The sequence below is a fragment of the Spermophilus citellus genome (genome assembly GCF_964194105.1).
Source record: "Spermophilus citellus genome assembly, chromosome: 1".
NCBI classification, from domain to species: Eukaryota; Metazoa; Chordata; class Mammalia; order Rodentia; family Sciuridae; genus Spermophilus; species Spermophilus citellus.
Window position 1 is genome coordinate 215,374,226 of NC_138182.1, and position 26,977 is coordinate 215,401,202.

Here is a 26,977-nt window from a genome sequence, read left to right on the forward strand (position 1 = left end):
TAGACTAAGTTATACTCCATGTACATACAATATATCAAGATACACTCTACTGTCATGTATATCTAAAAAGAACAAAAATAAGTGAAGTCACATGCAGACAATAAAAACAAAATTATTTGTGGATTGGTCTGTAATTATCTCTTAGAGTCAACATTTGGAACATATTTCTACTTTGCTAAATTTAGAAATCAGACCAAATTTGGCTATTTGCCTACTAATTTAACCCCTACATAGAGCACCTCCAAAAAGGAGAAAGGCAGATCATGTATGTGTTAAAACCCAGTTCTATGCAGTGCTCAGAAAATGTAGGCCAGCTACTGCTGGGTAGTAGAATCCTTTACTCTATAAACACTTATACAGAAACCAGCCCCTCGTGATCACAATCCTCTATCCCCAAAGTCTGCACAGTGGTTGGATGTTCAGCCTTGTCTTTTCCTCCCCAGAGAGAACCTGGGAGTTAGTTTTCTCCTAGCCACTCCTGAATGAGCAGTAGGAAGGGATGTGGTGAGTGCATGCCACACATTTCCCTGCCTTTTTCAGTTCAGCTGATTTCCTGCTCACATAGGTTGCAAAAGCCTCAACTGATTTCTGTTATTTCTTGTGGGAGAGCAGTGACTTGGATCATGATCTCTGACTATCTCATGGCTGCATTTGCTCTGGGAGCTTCCAGTGCAAAAGTGCAGATCAAGATTACCCAGTTGCTATGGTGATGCAAAAAAATACTGACCATACAAAAAGTTATAATTAAAGGTCGTGTGATTTTAAAATTCAACAGGTCTAAAGTTCACTTTAACAATGGAAAAGGAAAATGGGCAAATAATGTTAAAAATATTTTTAGCAGTATCATGTAATCAGTGAAAGTAATTTGTATTTGTGATAATAAAGGATATACATTATAATGTCTAAGATGATCAGTGAAAGAATGTAAAACAAATAGAAGCTGGAAATGGAATTATGTTAATTCAAAAGATATAAAAATAAACATGAACCAGATCAGACAGTATGGAATCAAATTAAGAATGTACTCATCAGTAAACATAAATGGACTAAATACCTCAAAGAAAAATCTGTTTAGATTACTTAATGAGCTATATGGTGCTTTTAAGAGGCAAACTGAAAGTAAAAAAAGGCATGAAAGTTTGCAAGTAAAAAGGTGAAAAAAAAATCAAAAGGGTGAAACACTGTTAGAACAAAGTTACAGTAAGCCTAGAAAAAGAGATTTCATCATGAAGAAATGTCATCCAATAGGAGAATATCACAATCCTAAATCCATTTGTACCCAAATTATCCTCAAAGAATTGTGATAGAGTCTTAATAAATTAGAGAAAGCCATAATCATACTCAATAGCTTTAGCGCAACTCAGTAGTAGAAAGAACAGAGAGTTGTAAGACCAGAAATTCTGAATAATAATTTGACATGTACAGATCACTGCATCGAAATAATGACATTCTCATTGCTTTCAAAACTAATTGAAACTTTATCAACATGACCATATTCTGAGCCATTAAAGAAAAAGCTCGGCTGAATGTCTCAGCACACAGGCAGCCTATAATTTCAGTGAATCCAGAGGCTGAGGCAGGAGGAGAGCAAGTTCAAGGTCAGCCTTAGCAACTTAGCATGACCCTGTCTCAAAATAAAAAATAAAGGGGTTGTGGTTGTGGCTTAGTGGTAGAGCACTTGCCTAGCATGTGTGAGGCACTGGGTTTGGTCCTCAGCACCACACAAAAATGAACAAAATTAAGATACTGTGTCCATCTACAACTAATAAATTATAAAAATAAAGGATATAGCTCAGTGGTGAAGTGTCCATGTTCAATCCTCAGTACTGCAATAAATTAATAATTTTTAAAAACTCAAGAAATAAAAATATTGGAATTATTCATGTTTTCTGAAAACAGTAGAATTAAGCTAGAGATTAGCAAAAAGACAACCAAACAAAAATGTTTTCAACTGCTTTGAATTTAGATATTATGTTTCTACATAATTCATAGGTTAAAGAAACTGGGAAGTATTTTGTATTGAAAGATAAAGAATATATGACATCAAATTTTGGTACTGCTCAACCCATGATTAGCAAAAGCCTATAGTCTCAAATTAATATATTAGAAAAGGTTATGATGACTAATAATTTAATTTCCACTGAAGAAACAAAAAAGATCCAATCAAACCTAAGGAAAGTACAATAAAAGGACTAATAAAGCAGAAACCAATGAAATACCACTCAAATGTATAATACATATTGTTAATAAAGCTGCAAATGATTCTTCCAGAAGATTAATGCAATTGATTAAATCCTTTCCAAAGCTGATTCAGGAAAAAAAATAAAAACCAATATCAGGCTTAAAAAATATTAAATGACTATAGGCCTATCTATAGACCTATAAAAGATGTTAAGAATACCATTAATGGATGCATGAAAATCCAGTTACAAATTCCAGTTACAGGCATGCTCAGGCCTGTGGTCCCAGCTACTTGGGGGGCTGAGACAGGAGAATTTACAAGTTCAAGTTCATACTGGTCAACTCATCAATACTCTGGCTCAAAATTATTTTTCAAAAAGGACTGGAGATGTAGCTCAGTGATAGAGTGCTGGCCCCACAGGCATGAGTCTATTGAAATGCACCAAAAATTAAGACAGTTTGCTAGAACTGTAAGTGATAGGTTGATGGATATAAACAAAATAACACCGATAATGGAATCTAGTGAAAGATACGTGTGTGTGTGTGTGTGTGTGTGTGTGTGTGTTTAAAATTCAACCTTAGAAGATTATTTTTGATGCAATATCTTCATTTATTTATTTTTATGTGGTTCTGGGGATCAAACCCGGTGCCCCACACTTGCTAGACAAATGCTCCACCACTGAGCCACAACCCTAGCCCTCAACCTTAGAAGAATTTTTATTGCTTGAAGTATTTATAATAAAATGTCAAAAAATAAGAATATATGTGAACAACCCTACATCAGTAACTTTGCAATTTGGATAAAATGAACAAATTTATTGAAAAAGGAACCTAGCTGGGCTCAGCAATATACACCTATAATCGCAGTCACTTGGGAGGCTGAGGCAGGAGAATCTCAAGTTTGAGGCCAGCCTCAGCAACTTAGCAAGGCCCTGTTTCAGGATAAATAAAAAGGGCTGGAGATGTAGTTCAGTGGTGAAGTACCCCTAGGTACTACTAAAAAAATTTCCTCAGAAAGAAAACTTCTATCCCTGTTGGCTTCAACAGTAAATTTTGACTAATAATTGAAGAAGGAACAGTGCCAGTACCACTTACACAAACTATCAAATAAGAGTGACTCTTGCATTATTCTTTTTATAAGGCAAAATGATATTGCCTTGAACCTGATAAAGATATTACAAGAAAGAAATCCTGAAAATCAATCACTAATATGATTATACATGTAAATATCTTTAGTAAAAATAGTAGCAAATCAAATTCAGTGATAGATAAGATAATGTATCACAGCCCAGTGCAATTTTTTTTTCAGAACATTAAAATTTGTTTTTATTTTTTTTTTGTTGTTGTTTTTTTTGTTTTTTTTTTTGGTTTTTTTTATTGGATGTTCACAACATTACAAAGCTCATGACAAATCATATTTCATAGATTAGAATCAATTGGGTTATGAACTCCCATTTTTACCCCAAATACAGATTGCAGAATCACATCGGTTACACATCACATTTTTACATACTGCCATATTAGTGACTGTTGTATTCTGCTACCTTTCCTATCCTCTACTATCCCCCCTCCCCTCCCCTCCCATCTTCTAGCCCAGTGCAATTTACTCCAGGCTTCCAAAGGGAATTCGACATTTGAAAGCCAATTAACATAATTTATCAAATTAAGAGAAAAAATATGGAGGGCTAAAATCTTATGATTCAGGAAACATTTGACAAAATGTTTAATAGAAATAGAGTTTAATAGAAAATTAGGAATTGAGAGAATTCCTCCTGAATTAAAGGAGGAATATCTGTCAAAATCTAACAGCATACATCAATTGTAAAGTGTGTTATTGAAGACTTCTCACTTGTGTTAAGAAATGAGAGAAGGTTTCTGCTATGACTGCTTCCATTCAAACTTATACTAGAAGTTCTGATCGGTAGAGTAAGGCAAGACTCCCCCCAAAGCATTAAGATTGGATAAATTTTACTATATGAAAATTAAAAATCTCTATTCAGACACACACAAAAAAATCAAGAGGGTAAAATTAGCCACCCTTAGAATGAGATATATATATATGTATCCGAAAAGGATTCATGCCCAGAATCTGTGAAGTATTTTACAATTTTACAATTGTGGTTTCTATATTTTAGAAAAACACCAGAAAGCAGAAAAATGGCACTCTGCAAAGGAGGATATCCAAATGAAAGCATGTATGACTTGATTAATCATCAAGACAATTAAAATTTAAAGTACAATGTGATAGAACCAAAAAAAGGCTAATATTTCAAGTGGAAAATGTCAAGCACTGGCAAGAAAGTATTAAGACTCTCATGTAAATGCAAATGAGAATGTAAGTTGGTACAACCATTTTGAAAAATATCTCCTGAGCACAAATGAAAAGCCTTCAATAACATGCTTTGTGATTGATGTATGCTGTTATATTGTGACAGATATTCCTCCTTCAACTGAGGATGCTTCTTTTTATTTCTAATTTTCCATTAGACTCTGATAAGGTTTAGCAAATAGTTCCTTATGATAACAATTTCACTAGTAGGTAAATAACCTACAAAATTCCATGCATGTGTTTATTGAAAGACATGCACTACACCATACATAGAGCAAGTGAGTACCAAGGTAAGAAATATGCAAATGTTATTCAGCCCTAAAATGAATAAATAAATTGTGGCACACTCACAACAAATACCATGCATGCAACAGTAGGTATGAGTGACACTAAATGGATAAACCGTGGTAGAAATCACAATGGAACATTGAATAGTGTATGTAGTGTTTGGCGATGGGAATGAGTAGTCTACACCTACATGCCACAAGGTGGATGAATCTCTCAGTCATTAAAACTAACAAGGCAGTGGGTTTTTTGTAATCACATTTATACATAGTACTGAAGCAGGCAAAGCAAACATACTGTTGAGAGTCTGCTTGAAACAATGACTGCAAAGTAGCTTGAAGGGGACGTCTGAGGTGCTTCTGCTTTATCTAGATGCGGACTAGAGGATTGTGTTCTATTTGTGTAAACTGGAGCTATAAAATTACATGTTTTCTATACAAATATTATTCTTCAGAAAAAAGCTTAAAATTATGATTCTACTGAAAAATCTCTGATAAACTGTTAACATAGTCAGGTCCACCCCAGCTCTCATGTCAGTACTATGAAATATTACACAAAAATATTTTACTGCCAATAAATCTTAAAATCTTAATTTTACCTCTACCCACTTCTAAAAGAAAAATCAAGGCTAATCTAATTGTTGAATGTGAGTCTTCATAGTGGTTACAACTGAGTTTTTCATATTTGAACTCTTAATCACACTAATTGGGATTACCAAACAGGTACCATGGAATGGAGTTGCCCATGTACAAAATGATGTTTCAATGAGGAGTAAGAATTCTTTCTGTTTTCAGCATTGTTAATCCGTTTAAGCTTTAAAATTTATGCTGCTTACTCTTGAATGCAGTAGATAATAACTTTGATTTTAAGAGATGCCATCTACACCAAAAAATAAATATTAAAAAAAGAGATGCCAACTAAGTAATTAAGCAACTATAGACTCAAAAATCAATAATCATTTATAACCTTTCAATTGGGTGGTTGCTTATATCTCTCCTCTAAAATATTATATAACTTGGTTCTTTTTAATTCCTTGTATATCATGGACCTAAATCAACACCTTATAATCTTTCAAAGCATGGCATTCAATCCTTGATTGATTACTTGAATTAGGGGAATGTATAAGTTATTTTTAATAATAAAGAAGATATTGGGGCTGGGATTATGGCTCAGTGGCAGAGCGCTTGCTTTGCATGTATAAGGTCAGTGGTTTGATCCTCAGCACCACATAAAAATAAATAAATAAATAAAGGGATTCTGTCCATCTACAACTAAAAAAAAAATTAAAAAAAATAAAGAAGATAAATAGTTCCTTTTATTACCAATTCATTACATCCTAAACAACGTTTTTTACTAGGCTACCATCTACACCAATATCTAATTATTGAATTGGTTATTATTTGCCCTACATTTTTGAATCAAATATTTAATAATTTTCAGTTCATGTATCTGTTGCGACTATAAATAATATATGTATAAATGTGAAATGTTCAGATCTATTATATTGCTCTTGGAAAATTAAGAAATTTTAGTTGCTGTGTTTGGCAGTATAAAAGTGGACTGTTACTCTGTGTCATGTTACTATCTCTTAACCCTGAAACTTTCCTAATGAATCAAGAATTGGGAATGGCATGTAGGCTACTGCTGCCTGTTATGTACCATGATCTTATTACATGTAATGACTCATTCATTCCATGGTCATATATCTGTCTATGAAATATATTTACTGAATATATATAGCATGGCAATGAGCCACCCTTACATACCTATTAGAAGGGCTAAAATCCCCAAATCCAACCATATCATTCACTGGTAAGGATGTGAAGCAGGAACAATCATTCGCTACTGGTGGGAATGGAGAAAGGTAAAATCACTTTGGAAGACAGTCCGGCACTTCCTTCATTTTTATTTTTTTTAATGTGGTGATAGGATTGAACCTGGGATACTCTACCACTGAGTTACATCCCCAGCTTTTTAAATTTTTTTGAGACAGGGTTTCACTAAATTGCTGAGGCTGGCCTCAAACTTTTGATCCTCCTGCCTCAACTTCAGGTGTCACTGGGATTACAGGAGTACACCACCACAACCTGGCATAATTCTTAAGATTCTTTGACTTGAGACCCAAACTACAGCTAGTTTCAAATTGTTTATATGGATATTCCAACATAAAGGAGGAAGGAGCATATCTCCCCAATCTTCAAATGTGGAAATGTATAGACACTTCCTTACAAAAAGAACAATCTAGAAAGGGGGGTGGGGGTAAACTTTATGGTGGTGATAATACCATCTTAGCCAAGTGATCAAGATTAACATCAATGATAAGTCATGATAATGATGAGCATTTGACACACAGTGATGAGAGTGGCACTCACTTCTGTGGCTCACCTCCCAATTCCCATCATGCTAGTTTTCATGAGAAAAACATCAGAAAAACCCAACTGAGGGCCATTTTAGAAAATACCTTACCAGTATGTCTCAGAACTAGATGTTACCTTGGAACAGAAACAGAATCATCCTAGATGTTACCTTGGAACAGAAACAGAAGATATTAGGCAAAAATTAAGGAAACCTGAATGAAATACAGACTTTAAGTAGTAAAAATGTATCAGGGCAATCGTTAGTTGAAATAAATATACTATCCTAAAAGATGTTAATAAAATAGGGGTAACTGGATTTGGGCAAATGGAATTCTCTAATATTTTTACAATTTCTCTGCAATTCTGAAATAAAGTTTATTTTTAAATATATATGGAGTTTATCTAAATGTTTAGTAAAGTTTTATGTAAATATTAGACTCCAGAAATGCAGAGTTAAGAGCAGAGTTAACAGATTTCTAAATGTAAGGGAATGTTTGCTCTTCTATAAACAAACAAGGAGAATAAAATAATTTAGTATGTTTTTCCATGAAGTTAAATTGATATAGTTTAAAGTATCATTCCTTGTTCTGAGATTGTTTCTAAAGTCTGTGATGTTAAGATTCCTTTTGCAATAAAATAATCTACTAGTAAATTTGGTGTATAACTATACTACTGCTATAAAAAGTGAATTATTGGTCCCTGAAAACAGAGTCAGACTCACATCCTTTGGCAATATAGTTTTTGAAAACTTTCAGAAATTAGCTACTCCTGCCAGGTAGAACCAAAATACTATTGCTTTGTGGGGGTTTTTTTCCTATACACAACTGCACCTATATTAAAAAATCTGGATTAATAGCCTTTACTTCTGGCATCTTGAGCAGAAGAAAAACAAGTAAAAGTAAAGATTTCCACAGTTTCACTAGGCATCTAGTTATAGGAAGAAGTGCTAGAAAAAAAATCTCCTTTATAAACTCTTACTCAAAAAAAGAATAAAGACTCATTGAGAAAGGCACCCCAGGGTAAGGGTGATGGATTCACTAAGTGAGGGATAGAAATATGTCCAGAATGGAAGTCAAGAAGGTAGTATTTTTCAGCATATCGTGAGCTGCAGACTTTTCTTCCTAAATTACAAGAGTTGGCTGACTAACCTCCTGAGAAAATATTTTATGAAAATAATTAAAGACTCCATCCGTTTCTACAACTGCTATTGCTTTGCATGGACACTTAAATTTAAAAAGCAAGGCAAAGTTCCAAGTGTTGTCATTGATAGTCATACCTCTATAAAGTACCTGTATGTTTTAATAATGTCTATTCTTCATTCGAATGTTCATTAGTTTGGCCAGCAAACATTTAGTAGTTACCATTTGCCAGTATAATTGGTGCTGCTCATGTGAATGGGAGCAAGAGCCTTTGCCCCAAGTTCTTATTCTCTAGTTGAGAGACTTGGTTGCCATACAGTAAGGTAACTTATGCTTCATTAAGGATAATACAAATTTGATTTTTAGGGAAAACTTCATGAGGGACAAAGGTTATCTTGAAAGTTGAAATTTGTGTTGTGTATGGCTGAGTGTTAAGAAAACACAGAAGGGCTGGGGATGTGGCTCAAGCGGTAGCGCGCTCGCCTGGCATGCGTGCGGCCCGGGTTCGATCCTCAGCACCACATACCAACAAAGATGTTGTGTCTGCCGAGAACTAGAAATAAATATTGAAAATTCTCCCTCTCTCTCTCTCCTCTCTCTCTCTCTCCCCTCTCTCACTCTCTCTTTAAAAAAAAAAAAAGAAAAGAAAACACAGAATATACAGACAGAAACTGCAAACTTAATAGTTGGAATAATAGTGGAAGAATAAATACATTCTAGAGTCACAGATACAGAGTGCCAGTATGAAACATAGTTTAAAATTTTATTTCAGAAGTCTGGGATCCTGGATTATATGCTTTTGGCAGTATTTCTTATCCATAAAATGAGGGAAAAAATAGTGTATCTCCAATTTACTTTCCTAAAATTTTTATCCTTGTAGCTGTTCATGAAACACAACATGCAGCAGAAAACACTGTGCACATAGAGCGCATATTTATTTGGATATAAATTTAGAGAAACTTTGAGATGAGGTTCAGATTAGAGAAAGTGCAGAATTGATAGGAGTATCAGAAATATTATAGGATTCTTGACCGTTGATTATATTAATTAGTGTGTGTGCTGGATAAAAGACTATAAGCAATGTGCCCATGATATAATGTAAACTGCAGGATTTAGATAAACTGCAGAACTTAGATTTAAGTTAGTGATGTAAGAGTCTACACCTGGGGTGTACACCCCAGATCTCACCGAGTTATCAGCTGCAAGCACAACTAAATTAGGACTTAAAAACCCAGACTTCTGGGGGGCAACAGGACTAACAGAACTCAGAGAGACATCTGTCATTGTTGTCCCCACTACACCAGACTCCTCTGGCCTGGTTCAGGTTCCAGTGACCCGGACTTAAGACACGGTCACAGGTGAGTGTTTGGGACCCTTGGAATGTGTATTAGGATGTGTATCTGAAGTGTGATGGGCATCAATAAAATAGGTTTGATTGAATCTAACTGCACCTCAGACTAAGCCAATAATAACCGCTCGTGACAAGAATGTTTGAGTGGAGTCAGACATCTTAAACAACGACAAAGAAGGAAAAGAAAAGCCTACAGTGGTGTCTTTCCATATTTAGTGCTATGGCAAAGACCATATGTCAGCCTCAGAAGAAGACAACATTCACTGCAAGGCAAAATGAATAAAAGGTTGTACCAGCTATTTCCCTGGGTCTCTTTCAGTTTTAATGTTATCTTCACTTATAGTTGTTTAGGTTGGCTGTCTTCACTCAGACATTTCCCCTGGTTAGTGTGCACCTCCGTTTGGGTCATGTTGGAATCTCTGATCATCCATCTACAGGGGAGTTGAGTTGTGGTTACATGTCATTCAGGCTTAATGGAATAAGTTTATGTGGGGGCTCTACTGGCCATCTAAATATACTGATTCATTTAGTACTAATTTCTAGAATATTCCTAACTTCCTATAGATCGACTGATCCAATAATACATCATTAGATTCTGAGGTCAGATGTGGTTTAAGTAAAAACAGCATTATATTATCTTCCCAGATTTTGTGACATTTATTTTATTTTTAATGTTAAATAATTGTGATTTGCTGTGATTTAAAAAAAATTTTGTATTGGGGATTGAACCCAGGGGCACTTAATCCAAGCACTTATCCAAGCACTTTTTAAATATTTTATTTAGAAATAGGGTGACCCTGAGTTGTTTAGTGCCTTGCTAAGTTGCTGAGGCTAGCTTTGAACTTGAGACCCGCCTGCCTCAGCCTCTTGAGTGGTTGGGATTACAGGCATGCACTATGGTCCCCAACTCTGCTAAGATCTTTAATTTTTGGTACATATTCAATTTTTTTTACCTAATTTTTTTTGTATACATTATTATGTTTTTCTCACAGACAGTCCTCCAAATTTTTTATTCTTTAGGTTCCACAAAACCTCAATCGGCTCATGCTTAATGCATCTTCTGGATTTAAACTCTTTCTCCCGCTTGTTTCAATAATCAGCCAAATAAGCAAATAGCAACAATAAACTTGTCCATCTGCCTTCTAATGCATAGACGTACAAGAAAGTGAAAATTTTAACTTCACATTTAGACATACAAATCTAAAAGAAAAAAAAGGTAGATTTAGTGTTTTTGCCTTCCTGAATTTCAGTTATTTATAACAAGTTATTCCAAAACTCTATGTGACTACAATATAAATTTCTTTAATAATGAGGAAGGATGAAAGTCACAGAAATGGTCTAGAGAGGAGGATACATTGCTACCAAAGAGGTAAACAAGAAGGAAGGACATTGAGAACTTAAAAGCCAAGTCCAACAAGTCTTAGTTTATCTTCAGCCTAATAGGTACAAACAGAAACTCTGGACAAAGGAACCACTCTTCCTTCCAGTGACTTTAGAAGCTACATTGGTTCTGTTGTTGTATGTGTTTGTTTGTTTGTTTTAGGAAACTGACTCCAGAGAATATCTAGCAATACAGTAGCTATTAAAATAACAATTCTGTGAGCATTCTGAGGGGGTTAGCAGCTTTCCTAGACTTTTTTTTTTTTTTAATCAGATGGGTGGAAAATGGTAGATAATGTAGCACATGGAGGAAGCTGATTGGAGGGATGAAACCAAAGTCATAATAAGACTCTAGGTTTAGGTAAAAGAACTTTGAGAGCAACTTTGTTTATAAGAATGTGTGGACAAAAGAATTTATGGAAGACATGACACATGGACGCAAGTCCTAGCTATGCTATTTGGTATGGCCTGTTTTCCTCTGTTGTATCATGTGGATGCCAGCACCTTCTATACAGGGTTTTCATGAAAATAAAATTAAAGAATTTGTGGTTGGTACACATATCAGGGGGGTTGTAATCTAGGGTACATTGAGAAGAGAGGTTGCTCACCAAACTCCTTGAAATTCTAAGTAGATGTTTTTATATGTAAAAACCTGTGGAGTAAAAGGTTCACATCTTTTACAAAATTCTTAAAGGGATATGTGACTAAAAATAAGAGGCACTGAAGTAGGAGCTCATTTATGTATAAGAATGAATGGGAAAGGTCTGAAATTGCTTAGACTAGTCATTAAAAAATAAAACAGCTAAGACAGAAGAGAAATAATGTGAAGTTACAGTGGGAAAATATTTAAGTTGACATTGATCAGATGAAGTAATAATATATATGTTCTGAGTACTCACTAATGTTCTTGAATTCTATTTTTGTATTTATACTGAAAGAAGTACAGAATATTTTCCTTTTTTTCATGTCATGAGTCTATGAACATGGCTGATATATTTTCAGTTCATGTAATTTTTAAAAACAGTACAATGGGAGTCTAGAAATTATGCATGTAATCCAAGATCTGCATCTAAAAAATTATGCAAATTTGTGCAAATCATTACTTCTGTTTCTCCAGGTGTAAAATAGTAGCAATGCTTCTCCTTTGTGTGTGTGTGTGTGGTGCTGGGGATGAAACCCAGGACTTTTCACATGTTAAGCAAGAACTCTATCACTGATCCACACCTCCAACTCTCTGCCCACTTTTCCTTATTAATAATGTTTGAAAAATTCAACATCAAAATATGTTGGATTTCTTTTAGTTGAAGGAGTTATTTAAAATCAAGAAGTCATTACAGGGCTAAAGTTGTAGCTCAGTTGTAGAGCACTTGCCTGGCACAGGTAAGGCTCTGGGTTCAATCCTCAATACCACATAAAAGTAAATAAACAAAATAAAGATATTGTGTCCATCTACAATTAAAACTATTTTTAAAAGTCATAACATATTTTTTTCTTTCAAACTTTAATTTACTTTTTATCCCAAAATAATTCATTCTAATTACTTATCCAGAAGATTAAACTCTACTGAAATCTGTACTTTAATGTCCTTTGGGATTGATGATGGATATCCTAGGCAATTCAGTTTATTTGTGTATCTACTTATTTTTACACAGTTATCTCATTTCCATCATTACCAGTGATTTTTTATTGCCAAAATCTCCCTGCCCCACTACACGTACACCCACACACTCATTCACCCTCCCCCAACTGAGCCTGTGCATCTTTGCATCTTACTATAAAGATGACCTTCTCAGGCTGGCTTTCTTTTCTTTCCTTTTTAATTTGTTTTTAGTTGTAATTGGACACAATACCTTTATTTTATCTATTTATTTTTATGTGATGTTGAGGAGGAAACCCAGTACCTCGCACATACTAGGCAAGGGCTCTACTGGATGAGCCACAACCCTAGGCCCCTCAGGGTGGATTTCTTGAACTCTACAGTTAAACAACTACCTCTCTTGCACATATAATTACTTTTTCAGTTTTTGTTTACCCTGCAGACTATAAGAACCATGTGGTGAAAACTAAGGTTTTTTTCTCTATTACTAGAGTCCTAAGTTCAGTAAACAACCTGATTTATAACAAGGCAAGAAAAAGAAAGATTATCATTATCAGTTATTCTGAAACTATCTTAAACATACAGCAGAGTTAGTAAAAACAGTATTTTTAAAGTTTGCTAAACCATGTGACATGTTGTCTACAAGCTGTCTCTTTAACCATTAATATATTTGTATGTTTCCTGATAAAGAAGAGTATCTTCCTATTTAATTACAATGCAGTCTTCAGAATCAGGGATTTATATTGATACCTGACTTTTATATCAACTTTAGGTCACAGCCAATTAATGTTATGGTGATTGGGTGCAGAATTGAATTTCGTTGTCATGTCTCTTTAGTTTGGAATAACTCCTTAATCTTTTCTGGCTTTCATGGCTTTTATCATTTTGAACACAGTATGCTTGTTATTTTGTAGGATGATCCTTAGTTTGGAACTGCTTGATGTTTTCTTATGTGTAATTCCAGCTATTTGACTTTGGCAGGCTTATTACACAATAACAGTGTGCTTTTCTAATTGTATCCTATTAACAGGCTGATGGTGTTCACATTAATCCCTTGATGAAGGCAATGTTGCTTCTGTAAAGATGTGCTTTATCCCTTTGTAACTAATAAGTATTTTGTAAAGAGGTAACTTGAAAAAATACAAGTACCCTTGGTTCTTTAGATAAAGAAATAAGTTGTTACATCACGTGGACTCATGTTGATAATATGAGTTATTCTCTATTATTATCATTATTTATTTTGATGCTCAAATTATCCCAGATTTTAGTGGAAGACTTTTCAGGCTGACTTCTATGACCTTTGACTTGTCCAACTTCCTGTGGTGCATCATGGAGGTGCAGCGCCCACCTGATGCTTTTAGGACTGATTGCATCATTCAGAAAAAGGAAGAGGTCTAAGAATTCTGTTTAAAACTCTGAAGAAAAACTAACATGTCTCTGATTTGTTTCAAGTTTCTTCTACCTCTAAATGTGACACACACACACACACACACACACACGCACACACACACACACACACATATATATATATATATATATATATATATGCAGGCTAGTCTATATTTTTCTTGGTTATATGATGGGGAGAATTCTGCTTCATCAGAGGAAAAATGTAGAGAATAATCAGCACTTTCTTACTTTTATTGTAAGCATTTGAATTTGTATTTGTTCAGCTTTGTACTTCTCAATTGGAACACTGTTGGCATTTTTGGCAGAGATTCTTTATTGTAGGATTATCCCAATATTAACAGATATTTTGTACCTCAGACTCCCCACTCACTATTGCTGTTATAGATCCTTCTGCTCTCAATTAAAAAAAAAAAAACTGGCATAACTGAAAAACAAAGACAACAATACTCTGCACTCCTGCACATTTCCAGCTGCCTCTGAGGAAGGCAACTCTCCCTGAGTTGAGAACCCCTAGGGCTTTCAGCAGTTTGTGTAACAGTGGTTTCCTAATACGTTCTTGGGTTCACACCAATTCACGGGGGACCACACGGAGCAGTTTACTACCTGTCTTTCTTCTGTATCAAGCTTTTAAACCTGGTAAAATCAATGCACTCTCTCTCTCTCTTTTTATTTTTATTTTTTTGTAGTTGTAGATGGACAGAACGCCTTTATTTTATTTGTTTATGTTTATGTGGTGCTGAGGATCAAACCCATACTTCTAGGCAAGTGCCCTGCCACCAAGCCACAGCCCCAGCCCAATATTCTCTTTTTTGATCAAGAAATGTAACATCCTTCTTGGCTTGGTGAATGTTCCCTGTTGATTTTATTTTGGGTTCTGAGGTTCAAAACTAAATACTACTTTGTCAAGGGATTTTCTTCTATTAGTAAAATGTCCCTTAAATTATTTGAAGCATGCAGGCCTTAAATACAAAGCTATCTGAAGCAACTGGATTATAAATACTTAAATTAAGGTCCTAATGCCATATATGAAATATAAGGTTCTATTGGTTGCTTAGCTATATATTTTCATAGGAATGGTTAAGTTGTATGTGTTTGGGCAAGGCAGATTCTAGTTCAGAATCAGGTTACATTCAGCATCCTCTTACATGAACAAGCTGAGCCTGTTGCACCTGCTCACAATGCCACTCCTCCCTGCTGGACAAGGAAGGCCAGGTTCTCTCCGGGACCCACAGATTGTAGGAGAAGTCTCATTCCCCTTCTTAGCAGTGGGTGTACACAACAGTCTCCCTGCAGTGTGAAGAAGCCATAACCCTTCTGCTAGGACTTAAAAGAATGAGAGCTTAACCTACTAGCACTTAAAAGAATGAGAACTGGCTTGTATTTTGCTCTTATCATATGAATACGCGTCCTCCTTTAGAGGAAAAAAATTGTTTTCCTTATTCCACAACTGAATACAGAGAGGAGGATTAAGGTTCAACCATGCTATGTTTGGGGCAGGGGGATATGTATATGTGTATACACACACACACACACACACACACACACACACACACATCCTTAGATCTTAAAGGAAGCTCTCTATGAACACATGGCATGATTTTTAAAAATCACTGTGGTGCATCTGCTGATTAGGGAAGAACCTGTGGCAGAGATATTTATTGCTTCTCAAATATTCAAGAGCTCTCTTACGCTTTCCAGCCATCTTGCAGGTTGGGAACCATGTGAATGGTAGAGCCAATTAGTATGAGCTAGAGCTATGGACTGAAGTGATGTCTACATATCCTCAAATTTGTAAAGGTATGCTCATTTTTATGCATGCTTTCAAGTAAACTTGAGTTATGCTAAAATTGGAATAGAATATTGGACATATTTCTATTAAGATAATTTCAGGTGGGACATGGTGGTGCAGGCCTGTAATCCCAGCTACTTGGGAGGTTGAGTAGGAGAATCACAAATTTGAGGTCTGCCTAGGCAACTTAAGTGATACTCTGTCTCAAAATAAAAAAAAATAAAAAGGACTGGGGATGTATCTCAGTGGTAGAGCACTTGCCTGGCATGCATGAGGCCTTGGATTCAATCCCCAATATCAGAAAAGAAAGAAGGAAGGAAGGAAGGAAAGAAAGATAGATCATTTCAGTCAGCCTAGGAAATGGAAGGCATTATTGGATGAATCTGGTGTGACACCTTCATGGAGAAACCAGTGTTTGGTTTTATTTGGTTTGGCTGTGAAGAAGTTTAACTAGAATTGATATGATCCATTAGCTAGAAGGACCTTATCTGAATGGAATCCATTCAACAGTTTGAAGACTATAGGAAACTCTGTCAACATGACAATGTTTCAATGCTCATTGGTCAGTGATGTAAGCCATAGGAAATTTATTTAAACTCACAAGGAAACTTGGGTTCCTTTAACTGCATAATCTGGTTCCTTCTTTTACTTCCTCTGACAACATGACACATATTATTTCAAGGACATTCCCAAAGACTTGCCTTAGCAGAGTCTTATATCTTTAAATATCAGTTCATTTAGGATCCTGGACAGATGTTTTACAAACACACACACACACACACACACACTCAAATCTGTCTTAGGATATCTTATCTAAAATAAAATATTTATTCATCTAAGAAGTTTTTAGAATTTGATTGCTTGGCACTGTTGAAAATGGAGATTTTGTACACTGTGTCCTTATGACCATTTTTTTTTTTTTTTTACAGTTGGTGAACAACAAAAACAAGGAAATAAAAAAAAAACATAGAACAATTTCATACCTAAAATTGAAGGAGTTGATTACTGTCATTTTGATGATGTGCCTTTTATACATTTGCAGTGGTTAAGAAAGACTTTATGGTTTGGAGCATGAGCACTTTAAAGTGATTCAAAATTATTGAAGAGCTACAAATTTTATAAAGTGCTTCAATTTATTACTGACTAGAGCAGCAGTGGAACGATTCGGAAGAGCTTTTAGTACTATGTACAGCCTGCAAATGCTCTCATAATCTTCCCAGGTGTCTCTCCTTTACAAGTGGGGGCTCAGAATGTTCCTGCCCAGAGACTCTCCATCACTGACAACAGCAGAGCTGTTCTGGAGGCCTGCATGCCACCAAAGCAGTGCTCATACACCAGCATGGTTTTTGGTAGTGCTGTAAATTTCAAAACAAACTTCTATTGTTATTTGACTTTGCCAAAAGGAAAAAAAAAACTATTGGTCTAAAACAAACAAACAAAAAATAACTATTGGTCTAAAACAGGCTATTAGATAATCAATTTGGTGTTGGATGGACATAGGCATGTGGGGAGTGAAAAATAAGTGGGATAAGAATGGGAAAGGCTGGGTAGGCTCTGCAAAATGAGCAATTATCTTTTCAGTGATGTTAAAGAAACACTGCAGAATCACATTTAAAAAGTTGATGCTTTTGAGAGAAGTTGAAACTTTATAAAGCAGGTTTTTGTTGTTGTTGTTTGGAGATTTTTTTTTCTTTTTTTTGGACAGAAGATTGAACCCAGGGACAGTTAACCACTGAGCCATATCCCCAGCCCCTTTTTAAATTTATATTTTGAAACAAGGTCTTGTTAAGTTGTTGAGGGTCTCAGTCAGTTGCTGAGGTTGGCTTTGAACTTGCAATCCTCCTGCCTCAGCCTGCTGAATGACTGGGATTGCAGGCGCCTGCCCTCGCCTGCCCAGCTTACAAGCAGCTATTAATGATTTCTTTCTGCTTTACCATTGGTTTGCATTATCTTTCTGAACTTTGATTTACATGTTTTAGAGCAATAATAAGCCCTGATTCTGACAAGAAAAATAAGGCATAATCTTTGATATTTAAAATGACTAGGCAGTTTAGATATTGCCTTGTAATAGGGGGTTCCACTATAGCATTTATATAATTTTGCTTTTTAATAAGGATTTACATAGCTGATATGCATCCTGAATGGCACGTGGTTTCTCCATGTGACAGCTGTAAATGACACATTTTATATCTTTACGATTAGAGCTGTAGAACTAAGCTAGGTCATTAAAGGAGAGGACAATATTAAATCAGAACAAAGCTAAAAGGCATAAAAACTCAAAAGCATAACCAATTATGAGAGGGATTTACCAAGTTCTACTATGTATCTGGCAACATGAAAGCTGTCTGGAAAACTCTGGTCTGTGTGGTTCCTCACACAGATGATTCTTGCCAGACCACATTTCCAATGTGCTTTTTGCTACCAAGATGTTGATGTTTCATTCCATTAAAGGGCATGATGTATCATTTTAGGAGATGACTTAACATGTTATAACTTACAAATCATTTGAAAAACAACATATCATCCTAGTTTTATGCGTTAGAAATATAGCATGTGAGGGGCTGGAGTTGTGGCTCAGCGGTAGAGCGCTCACCTAGCACGAGCGAGGCCCTGGGTTCAATCTTCAGCACCACATTAAAAAAAATAAATAAATAACATAAAGGTATTGTGTCCAACTACAACTAAAAAAAAAAATTTAAAAAAAAGAAATATAGCATGTGCAGGTTGGGTTTGTGGCTCAGTGGTAGAGCACTTTCCTGTCATATGTGAGGCACTGTGTTTGATTCTCAGCAACATATATAAATGAATAAGTTGCCAACTAAAAAAAAAGAAAGAAAGAAATATACCACTTGCATTAGGTAATATTTTGAGTATTCAACACCCAAACATTTAAAGCCTCTAAGCTTTTCTCCTCATCTGACTGTCTTTGTGGAACTTCCACTGCATACCTCAGTGTACTCCTCTTCGATCCCTAAGCTGAAGCAAGGCTGACTTCAGACTTCAGAGCCACATGATAGAAGGCAGAGAGCCCTGTTCATCACACTTCCTCTTGAACAATAGAGGGCAAGGTGGTAGGTCATGTTAAGATCAGAACTTTCTAAGAAAATAAAATTTCCCCCTCTCTGCTTTCATTCATCTGTTTTTGTTCTTGTGAGTGTATTAATGCCTGTGAATAACCTAGAGTGCTTGACTATTATTACCATTTCTAATTGTTAATATTATTTACTCCCTGTCTTTGCCTGCTTACATTTCCTCTTCCAATAGCTGTGGATATCTCTGACTTTTTTGAGATGCTGCTTTCTCTTGTCAGAATGATTGGAATTAATGGTGACTTCCAAATCTCTGCTCTGAAGGAGGTCAAGGATAATACCATCACAAGTGCCCACCCACCCGAGTGTCACAATCTGTCCCAGACAGCTCAGTTGGGGAATTTTAGCCCAGTTCACTTACCTTTGTCTCATCTACTTTGTCATTCATTTGATCTAAATGCAAACACTTGGATGTTTGTAAACAATACAAAATATCCAGATACTTTGTTTTCATTAAGAAAATCTAAGACCCATGAGTCAAAATTGCCAAAACAGTAAAATAATCAAGAATGAGAGGTTTGTCCTGACTTCCAACAAAGACAATCAGCCACAAATAAGGGATTTTTGCATATTGAATTAATGTTAAATTTTAATTCTGTTTCAAAGCCAAGCAGATATGATAAGAAACTCTTTTTACCTTGCCACAAGAATATAGTTATAAAACCACCAGATGTCTGTTTAGCATGCCTTATATAGAGTTGATCTAAGAAAGCAAAATCCGATCTGCCTTTGGAGGTTCCTTAGGAAACTAATATTTTTAAAACCTGTAATTTGGATTCTTGTTTTTAAGTTAAATATATTGACTTAAGTCAAAATAAGATCCAGCTTATAAAATATTTGCACTAAGTCCTTTATGCCATGTAAAGCTCTTCCCTTCTCATTCCCACCTATCAAAATCTTATCCCTTATTTTCTGCTGGATATTCCAATCATCTTGGCTTAAAGCAATCTTTCCCTCCTTTGAATGCCTATTATTGCACTCGCTTAGGGGACCCATATGACACTTATCACATACTGCAGACCCTTATTCCTAATACATCCAAATACATCTAATTTCCCAAACCTGATTACCAGGTTCAAAACTCTGTCGGGACACATATGCACTCAACATTTACTAGACATATGTTTATCAACTGACCCACAATATTCAAAAGTTATGCCAGGCACAGGAGATGCAACATTGAAAAACAGATGTGACCGCTGGCCCTGTGGAGCTGATCTGTAATGTGAATCCATGAGTTAGGGTCAAAGAACATGTGTCATTTGTCATATTAGGTATAATTCTTTGATCATTGTGAGGGCATTGAAAATAGTTTTGAGGAAGGATCTAAGATTCCATTTTTTTTTTTTTTGGTAAACAAACTTATATCTAATAATGGAGCACTAATTGTTGGTGTATATGCTTTTACTACAAGTAATATTTTCTAGTTTCTTCAAGATATTTTTTTAAAGATATGTGGATAAATTAATTTCAATAAAATAAAAGTTGTATTTGCTAGGCTTTTAACATTAAACATAGGACCTCAGAAATAAATGTTTCACATTTTCATATTCAATTTACATTATGAAACATAAATTTTAAAAAAAGTTATATTAGGTCATCCATAAAATCAAAGACTATTTTAGAATGAAAGGAAACTTATACTTTATCTTATAATAAAACTCAGGTTCATGACTGATTAAAAATTACAACAACAACAAAAAAGCAATTAATCGGGTATTGCAGGTAAACTTCCCCTTCAAGCCATGCCTGAGATCCCACATAGCACCTGACAAAGGGTAACCTGCCAAAATGTCAATCAGCCTGCTGACTGCAAGACACCAGGAAGCAAAACTCCACTCTCGAAACCTAATCCCTGCCTTTGATGTCCTCCAATATAAATAAAGCAAGTCCTGGCTCCATTTTGCTTTTTCAGTGTAGAAGCTTGATCCCTAAGATCGGCTAGGCGTCTCACCCCCACTTTCTAAAAATATTTTCTGTGCCCTGTGGTTTTCTCCTTGTTCCATTTTTCTTAGCTTTTATTTCTCAGCCAGCCCACTTAACCTAGGGGAACCCCATTTCTGTCTCCTGCAAGGGTCATGGGCGAGACGGTATAATGTTAAGTAAGTAAAGTAAAAGCAATATTAAAAGGTTTTTAAATTTTTGGAACATAAGCTGTTAGTTAAAAACAGCAGTCTGACACTTCCAAAACATCAATAAATTATAGTAAACCACATATAAAGGTATAAGACAAGAAATTCAGAAATAATAATAACAAAAGAGAAATTTTGACAAGTTCTATAAGTTGGAAAATGGACGGAGGAGTGGTAACTGATAAACAAGGGGTGAAATTGGCCACTACTTAGAACATGCCAGAGATGAATGCAGCCAGAAGGCAACAATGTGCTTTATGGAACCCTGGAGGACTCAGAAGTCATCAGGGATGAGGGAGTGTAGAACTAACAAGTGTAACCAAAGTCAGGTGTTCATTAGTTGCTTATGAAATTATCAATGCCTCCATGACAGTATATAGTGTTTAGGCAACTGTACCACTTCCTATGCAAATATAATGAAAGGTCTTCTCTAGATTGTCAGAATGGGTCCAGGGAAGCTTGCATTGATGCTCCAGAGTGATTACCTCTGATTCTTAATACATAACTAGCATCCCAATCACATTTCATTAATTGAACTGTCAGTAAATAAGACTTTATCCATATTCAGAGAGTCACTAGTTAGCCATTTTACTATTTTCCAATTATAAACAGAAATCAATTATCTCTATTCATTTGATGAATGTCAGAAATATGAATAGGAAAGGCCAAGAGAACAATCCATATAAAAAGAGAGATAGAAAGATAGCAACACTCTCTAGGAAACAGATAACTCAGGAATAACAATAACTACTGCTACAAAATTAAAATATATATATATATATATATATATATATATATATATATATGGTTCATGCTACAAAGACATTAGACAACAAAATGTGTCAATAAAACAAGGGCAGGATGCAAATACATATGTATTTATATGAATATCTATATTATCAAAATTATAGATCAAGAAAATGCTCTTGGTATTTAAAAATGTGATTATCAGACGTAAAAAACATTAATTGAAAGGATGAGCAACAAGGTCAGATAAATTTCAAAGAAGGTAAAAAAAATTAAAAAGGAAATCATGGAAATGCAAGAAAGAACATTAATTTTATAGTCCAACTTCAATTAATTGGAATTTCAGAAAGAGAGAAAGAAAAGATAGCTAACAAGAAAAACTAGACAAAATACCAGGGTTTTTCTTAGAGCTGAAGGACACGTGTAATTAGATTGAAATTATCTACTGAATTTTCACAGCAACAAAAAGATACAGAAGCACATTAGGTATATTATTTGAAATTACAGAAAGCTATGGATAATGAGAAGGACATATAAACTTCCAGAGGGAATGAAAGCCTGAACTTTCAGAAAGGAATGAGAATCAGAATGGATCAGTCTTCTCATCTGGTATTACAAAATATAGGGAGGTCAATACCCAGAGGAAAATTATTTTAAACCTAGAATTCTATACCCAGCCAAATTGTCCATAAAGTTGAAAATTGAATAAAGAATATATTTAGGCAATTAAAAAAACCTGAAAAATTGCCTCCCATGTGCTCAATCTTTGGAACAAAATAGGGGAAGAAAAAAAGAGGTAATCCAAGAAAGATTGACATGATCCCATAAAGAAAATATTGGCTAGAACCCAAGAAAGTAATGAAAGCATGCTGTGGACTCAAGAAAGTAAGGAAAGCATGCTGTGGCCTATCTGTTGTATGGAAAGTTTGGAGACAAGTATGTTAAGACTGGAGAATAAAAGAAGACCCATAAAGTGAGGTATTTAGATAATAATAGATTTAAAACATTTGATGTTATCCCTAAGAATCTGAAGAAATGTATGGAGGCAAAAATAGCACAAATCAAGAAAGAAAGAAAGTAATAGGAAACTCCAGGAAAAACAAAAATCTTGCACAAAAGGAAATATAATCATGATTATATAAAATTTGCTTTGTCACCACAATTTTAAAACTATATTTATTTTCAGTTTCATATAAAACTTATGAAAAGTACAGAAAAATAAAATTATGAATTAAAAAAACAATGAGATGTCACTGATTTTTATAAGACAAATACAAAAAATACTATTTGTGTTTCAAATGGAAGGATGTAAAGTATGAAATCAACAGATATTACCTGGCTAGTCTGGACAACATAGTAGGACCACATTGGAGAGAGACAGAGAGATTACCTGTGCTTGATGGATCAAGAAATACAAATGAAAATGTATTATTTACAATTAAATTCTGGATATGGTGGGGCAAACCTATAATACCAGCTACTCTGGAGGCTGAGGCAAGAGGGTTAAAAGTTTGAGATCAGCCTTGGCCTTAGTGAGACCTTGTTCCAAAATAAGAATTTAAAAGATCTGGGGATATAGATCAGTGGTAGAGTGCTTTCCTCACATATATGGAGACCTGGTTTAAATTCCTAGCACCTAAATATATTCAAAAATATAAAAAAATGCAAACAATATATGAAGTAAATATAATGGTGTAACTATATTTGGTAAAGGATACAAAAGTGGTACAGGTAAGCTATACACCCGCATTTTTCATTGCTAAACATTATTTAGCAATATGGTGCCAATCATCAGAAGAAAAAAAAGATTAAAACAAAGTAATTTTTTAATAAAAAGTGAGAGAAAGTTGGGACAAGAGACTTTATTTTTCTTCCCTTCCCTCACCCTTATCCTCTTTGTTTTATGTTTGAGACAGGTTCTTGACCTCATCGGCTCAAGTGATCTTCCTGCCTCAGCTGGAACTATAGGTAAGTACCACCACATCTGCTAAGAGACTTTAGCTTTTTATTGTAAGTCATTCCATACTGTTTTAAAAGCCATTTATATATACTTGATAAAAGAGTAAATATTAAATGTTTAACAAATGGAAAACATTATGGACAGAGAGAATTCCTCTTATAGAAAAATTAATGACTTGGTGAGTCTTTCTACCTTCACTTCAAAATCCCTCCTGTGATTAGTGTTCTCTTTTACCAAGCCTGCTCCAGATGAGACTTTTTTAATTCCTCCAAGATAGTACTTTCTGTGAAATCAGGAAGACTGTTCCTAAATTTACCTCTGAAATACAAAAGAATGTAACTGGTTTCATATTAAATAAAAGTAATAGAAAATTCTCTGAAAATATCAGATTGGGAAAATCTGAAGTGGGGGTGTTATGGAAGCAGCTAAGGACAGCCTAACCTAACTGAATATTGGACTTTCAATTTTCAAAATAGAACCAATTTTGTCTTAGGTAGCAATTAGGCTGCAATTTAGTGCTATAACCTATATTCCATATAATTATTCTCATATTTTGATTTACTTATATGTCTATTACTTTACTTTGTATTCATTATATTTAAGAGTTATAATTCCATAGAATATTTACCACCAATGTGCAGTTGAAAAATTGGGGGGTCAGAGAGGCTAGGTAACTTGCTTGAGTTCTCCCAGTCAATAATTTTGCAGAGTTAAGGAGGTGAACCCAGCTCAACTAACTCCACATCCCATGCCATGTTACCCCCTCACTTTTTTTTCCCTGTAGCTATTTGCAATACAAGTATACACTTTGGATTCTTGGAAGCACTTGATAATTTCCTGAATTATTCTTTTTTATTAGTCTAGTTTATTAAAGTATAATTTATATACAATAAAATCTAACCTTTTAGTGTACAGATGAATTAATGTAGTACTTCTAATTTTGTTTTTTTCCTACACTCTTCCTTTAAAGTCAGATAATTTATTTTTGCAGTTTTCCTTAGTAATTTGCTACAATTTAAAAAATTTTGACTTTCCTTTTAACTTAGCACTGCTTTGGAAGTTCTGAATGCTACCAACATTGTTCTTATTAATTCTCTGAATCTTCTTTATGAAGTGGGGTTTCTTCGCAGAGTGAGAAGCTAAGACTGTAGTTATATTCAGAACTCATAGATTTTTCTCCCATTAGATCTTTTCCATTAGTGTCCTAAACCAAATGAAATGTATTTTAAGAGTTATTTTCTTCACCTTTATCTAATTAACTTGTAGAATGTTTAATATTTATTTTGTTACACAGACATAAAGAAAATACATCTTCTCAAATGCTAGCTGAATGCAATTCCAAATGTGATTGCAGGGGAAAAAGACAGGCAAGCAATTCATTTTTCCATCAGATACCTTTATCTTAGATTTATGTAAATAATTTGTTCATTTCTTAATTGGACAAACATTTATTGAACACCTACTATTATGAAAATTTCCATTAAGCATTTCCATCTAACAGATATTCTGATTAATTTTACATGTAATAGGTTAAAAAAAATAGTCCTAGGGTTGATATTCACTTTAATGAGAGTTAATGGCCAAGTTAATTAAATGTTGAAGTCATCAAAAGAGTAGAGAAGACTTTATGTTTTTTGTTAACTTTCAGCAATAACTAACAAGATAATATCCTGCATATTTTTGAAGCTCAGTAAGATGAAATAACAATAATTAGGCGGACAAGACTTGAAGCCAAAAGTGGTTTTAAAGCTTTACTAGTACTAGGTCAATCAGTGCATTGGAATTTAGAGGACTAGTTTTCATCTGAATTATTCTTTAATTTCATATTCTTATACTTGTAACAAATTATGTTAGCATAGATTTAACACCGTTTTGTGTGAAATACTACCTAATGGCTAAGAGCTCTGTTTCTGGAACCAGGCTGCCTCCATTTGAATCTTGCCTCTACCATATACCAGTCATCAATATCACATGATATTGAGAAAGGAGTTGACCTTCTGGGCATTGGTGTCTTCACCTGTAAACTGGTCATTATAGCCTATGCTTCAGGGGACTCTCCTGGGGTATTGAATAAATAATCTATACAAAGCAATAAAACAGCACATGACACTGTAACCTCCTGGCCTGCAAAGTAAGTTGGTTTTTATTTCCTCCACTTCCCTAAGTCAGAAGACTTTGAAAAAAATTATAATAATGAGTTGCTTAGGAATTTTATTCTAGATTTGTTGCATGTTTTTAGTATTTTACTAAAAAATGAATTGTGCTTATTTTGTATTTTGTATTTAAGAGCATGTATCATAGGGTACTCATGCTAATAATTATTAAAAAGCTACCATTTCTCCCACAGGTCCAAATAGTCAAATAGACATTGAATACGTTGCATGTTTATTCATTCATTTGTTAATTTACTCCTTTTATTAGCCATGTGCCAGGTGTGCTGATTGGATAAGATAATAACCCACCAGTCTTCTACTACATTTGCAAAAAAGTAAGCAAGATATGGTGCCCAAATTGGTGTTTGATCTTCTGTCTTGTGTGACTGTTAACTGTAGTAGATATTAAGATAATGGCATCTGGAATTCTGAATGTGCCTCTGTTAAGTCACTTGTAATTTGCTAACATTCAATAATTAAATTGTTGTGGACTAGTAAAGCAGAGTGGACCCCAAATCCTGTCAATGAATGCAAGAGGATCTTAAGCAGCTTACTGAAATAATAATAATAATAATAATAATAATAATAATAATAATAATAAGTGAAGTTTTGAAACTGGGATTCAGCTTTCATTCTGTGATGGGAAGACAAATACTAGTGCTTTAATTGCAAACATGATTTCCTAAAGCATTCCAAGTTCTCCTTAGAGACTTTCAGGGGGCAGGGATTGACTATCCTTGTGCCTACTTGGATAGAAAAGGTCTTCACAAAAGTGCTATGTCTGCTGGCACAGTTTAATCACTTAATACCTTGTTCCAATTGAAAACATAACCCTACCCCATTCAGATGATGGAGCACCTACACTTGATCTGTCTATGGCTTGTGCAGTCAATGATATTTCCAAGGGAAGTCTTGTGATTATTGAAATGGAAATTAATTTCATAGAGTTGGGCCTGAACTGAAAAAAGAAAATGTTCATTGTAATCTGCTGCTGATGACTCCTGAAACTGTTGCTCAGTGTAAATAAGCTCAGGGTCAATCTGAAAGAATGGACCCTATGTGGGGCCTGGGTATTGGG

General features: G+C 34.7%; 1 protein-coding gene across 1 annotated transcript in view; it reads left to right on the top strand.

The window, feature by feature from the left end:
• The window catches only part of TMEM161B (transmembrane protein 161B), a 106,301-nt gene extending 80,099 nt beyond the window's left edge, over nucleotides 1-26,202 (top strand). The window contains exons 13-14 of the mRNA XM_081310620.1: nucleotides 23,703-23,754; nucleotides 26,168-26,202. Of these exons, the coding sequence (XP_081166746.1) occupies nucleotides 23,703-23,754; nucleotides 26,168-26,187 (72 nt within the window). The 3' untranslated portion in view covers nucleotides 26,188-26,202. The remainder of the gene's footprint in view (nucleotides 1-23,702; nucleotides 23,755-26,167) is intronic.
• The last annotated feature ends 775 nt before the right edge of the window (nucleotides 26,203-26,977 follow it).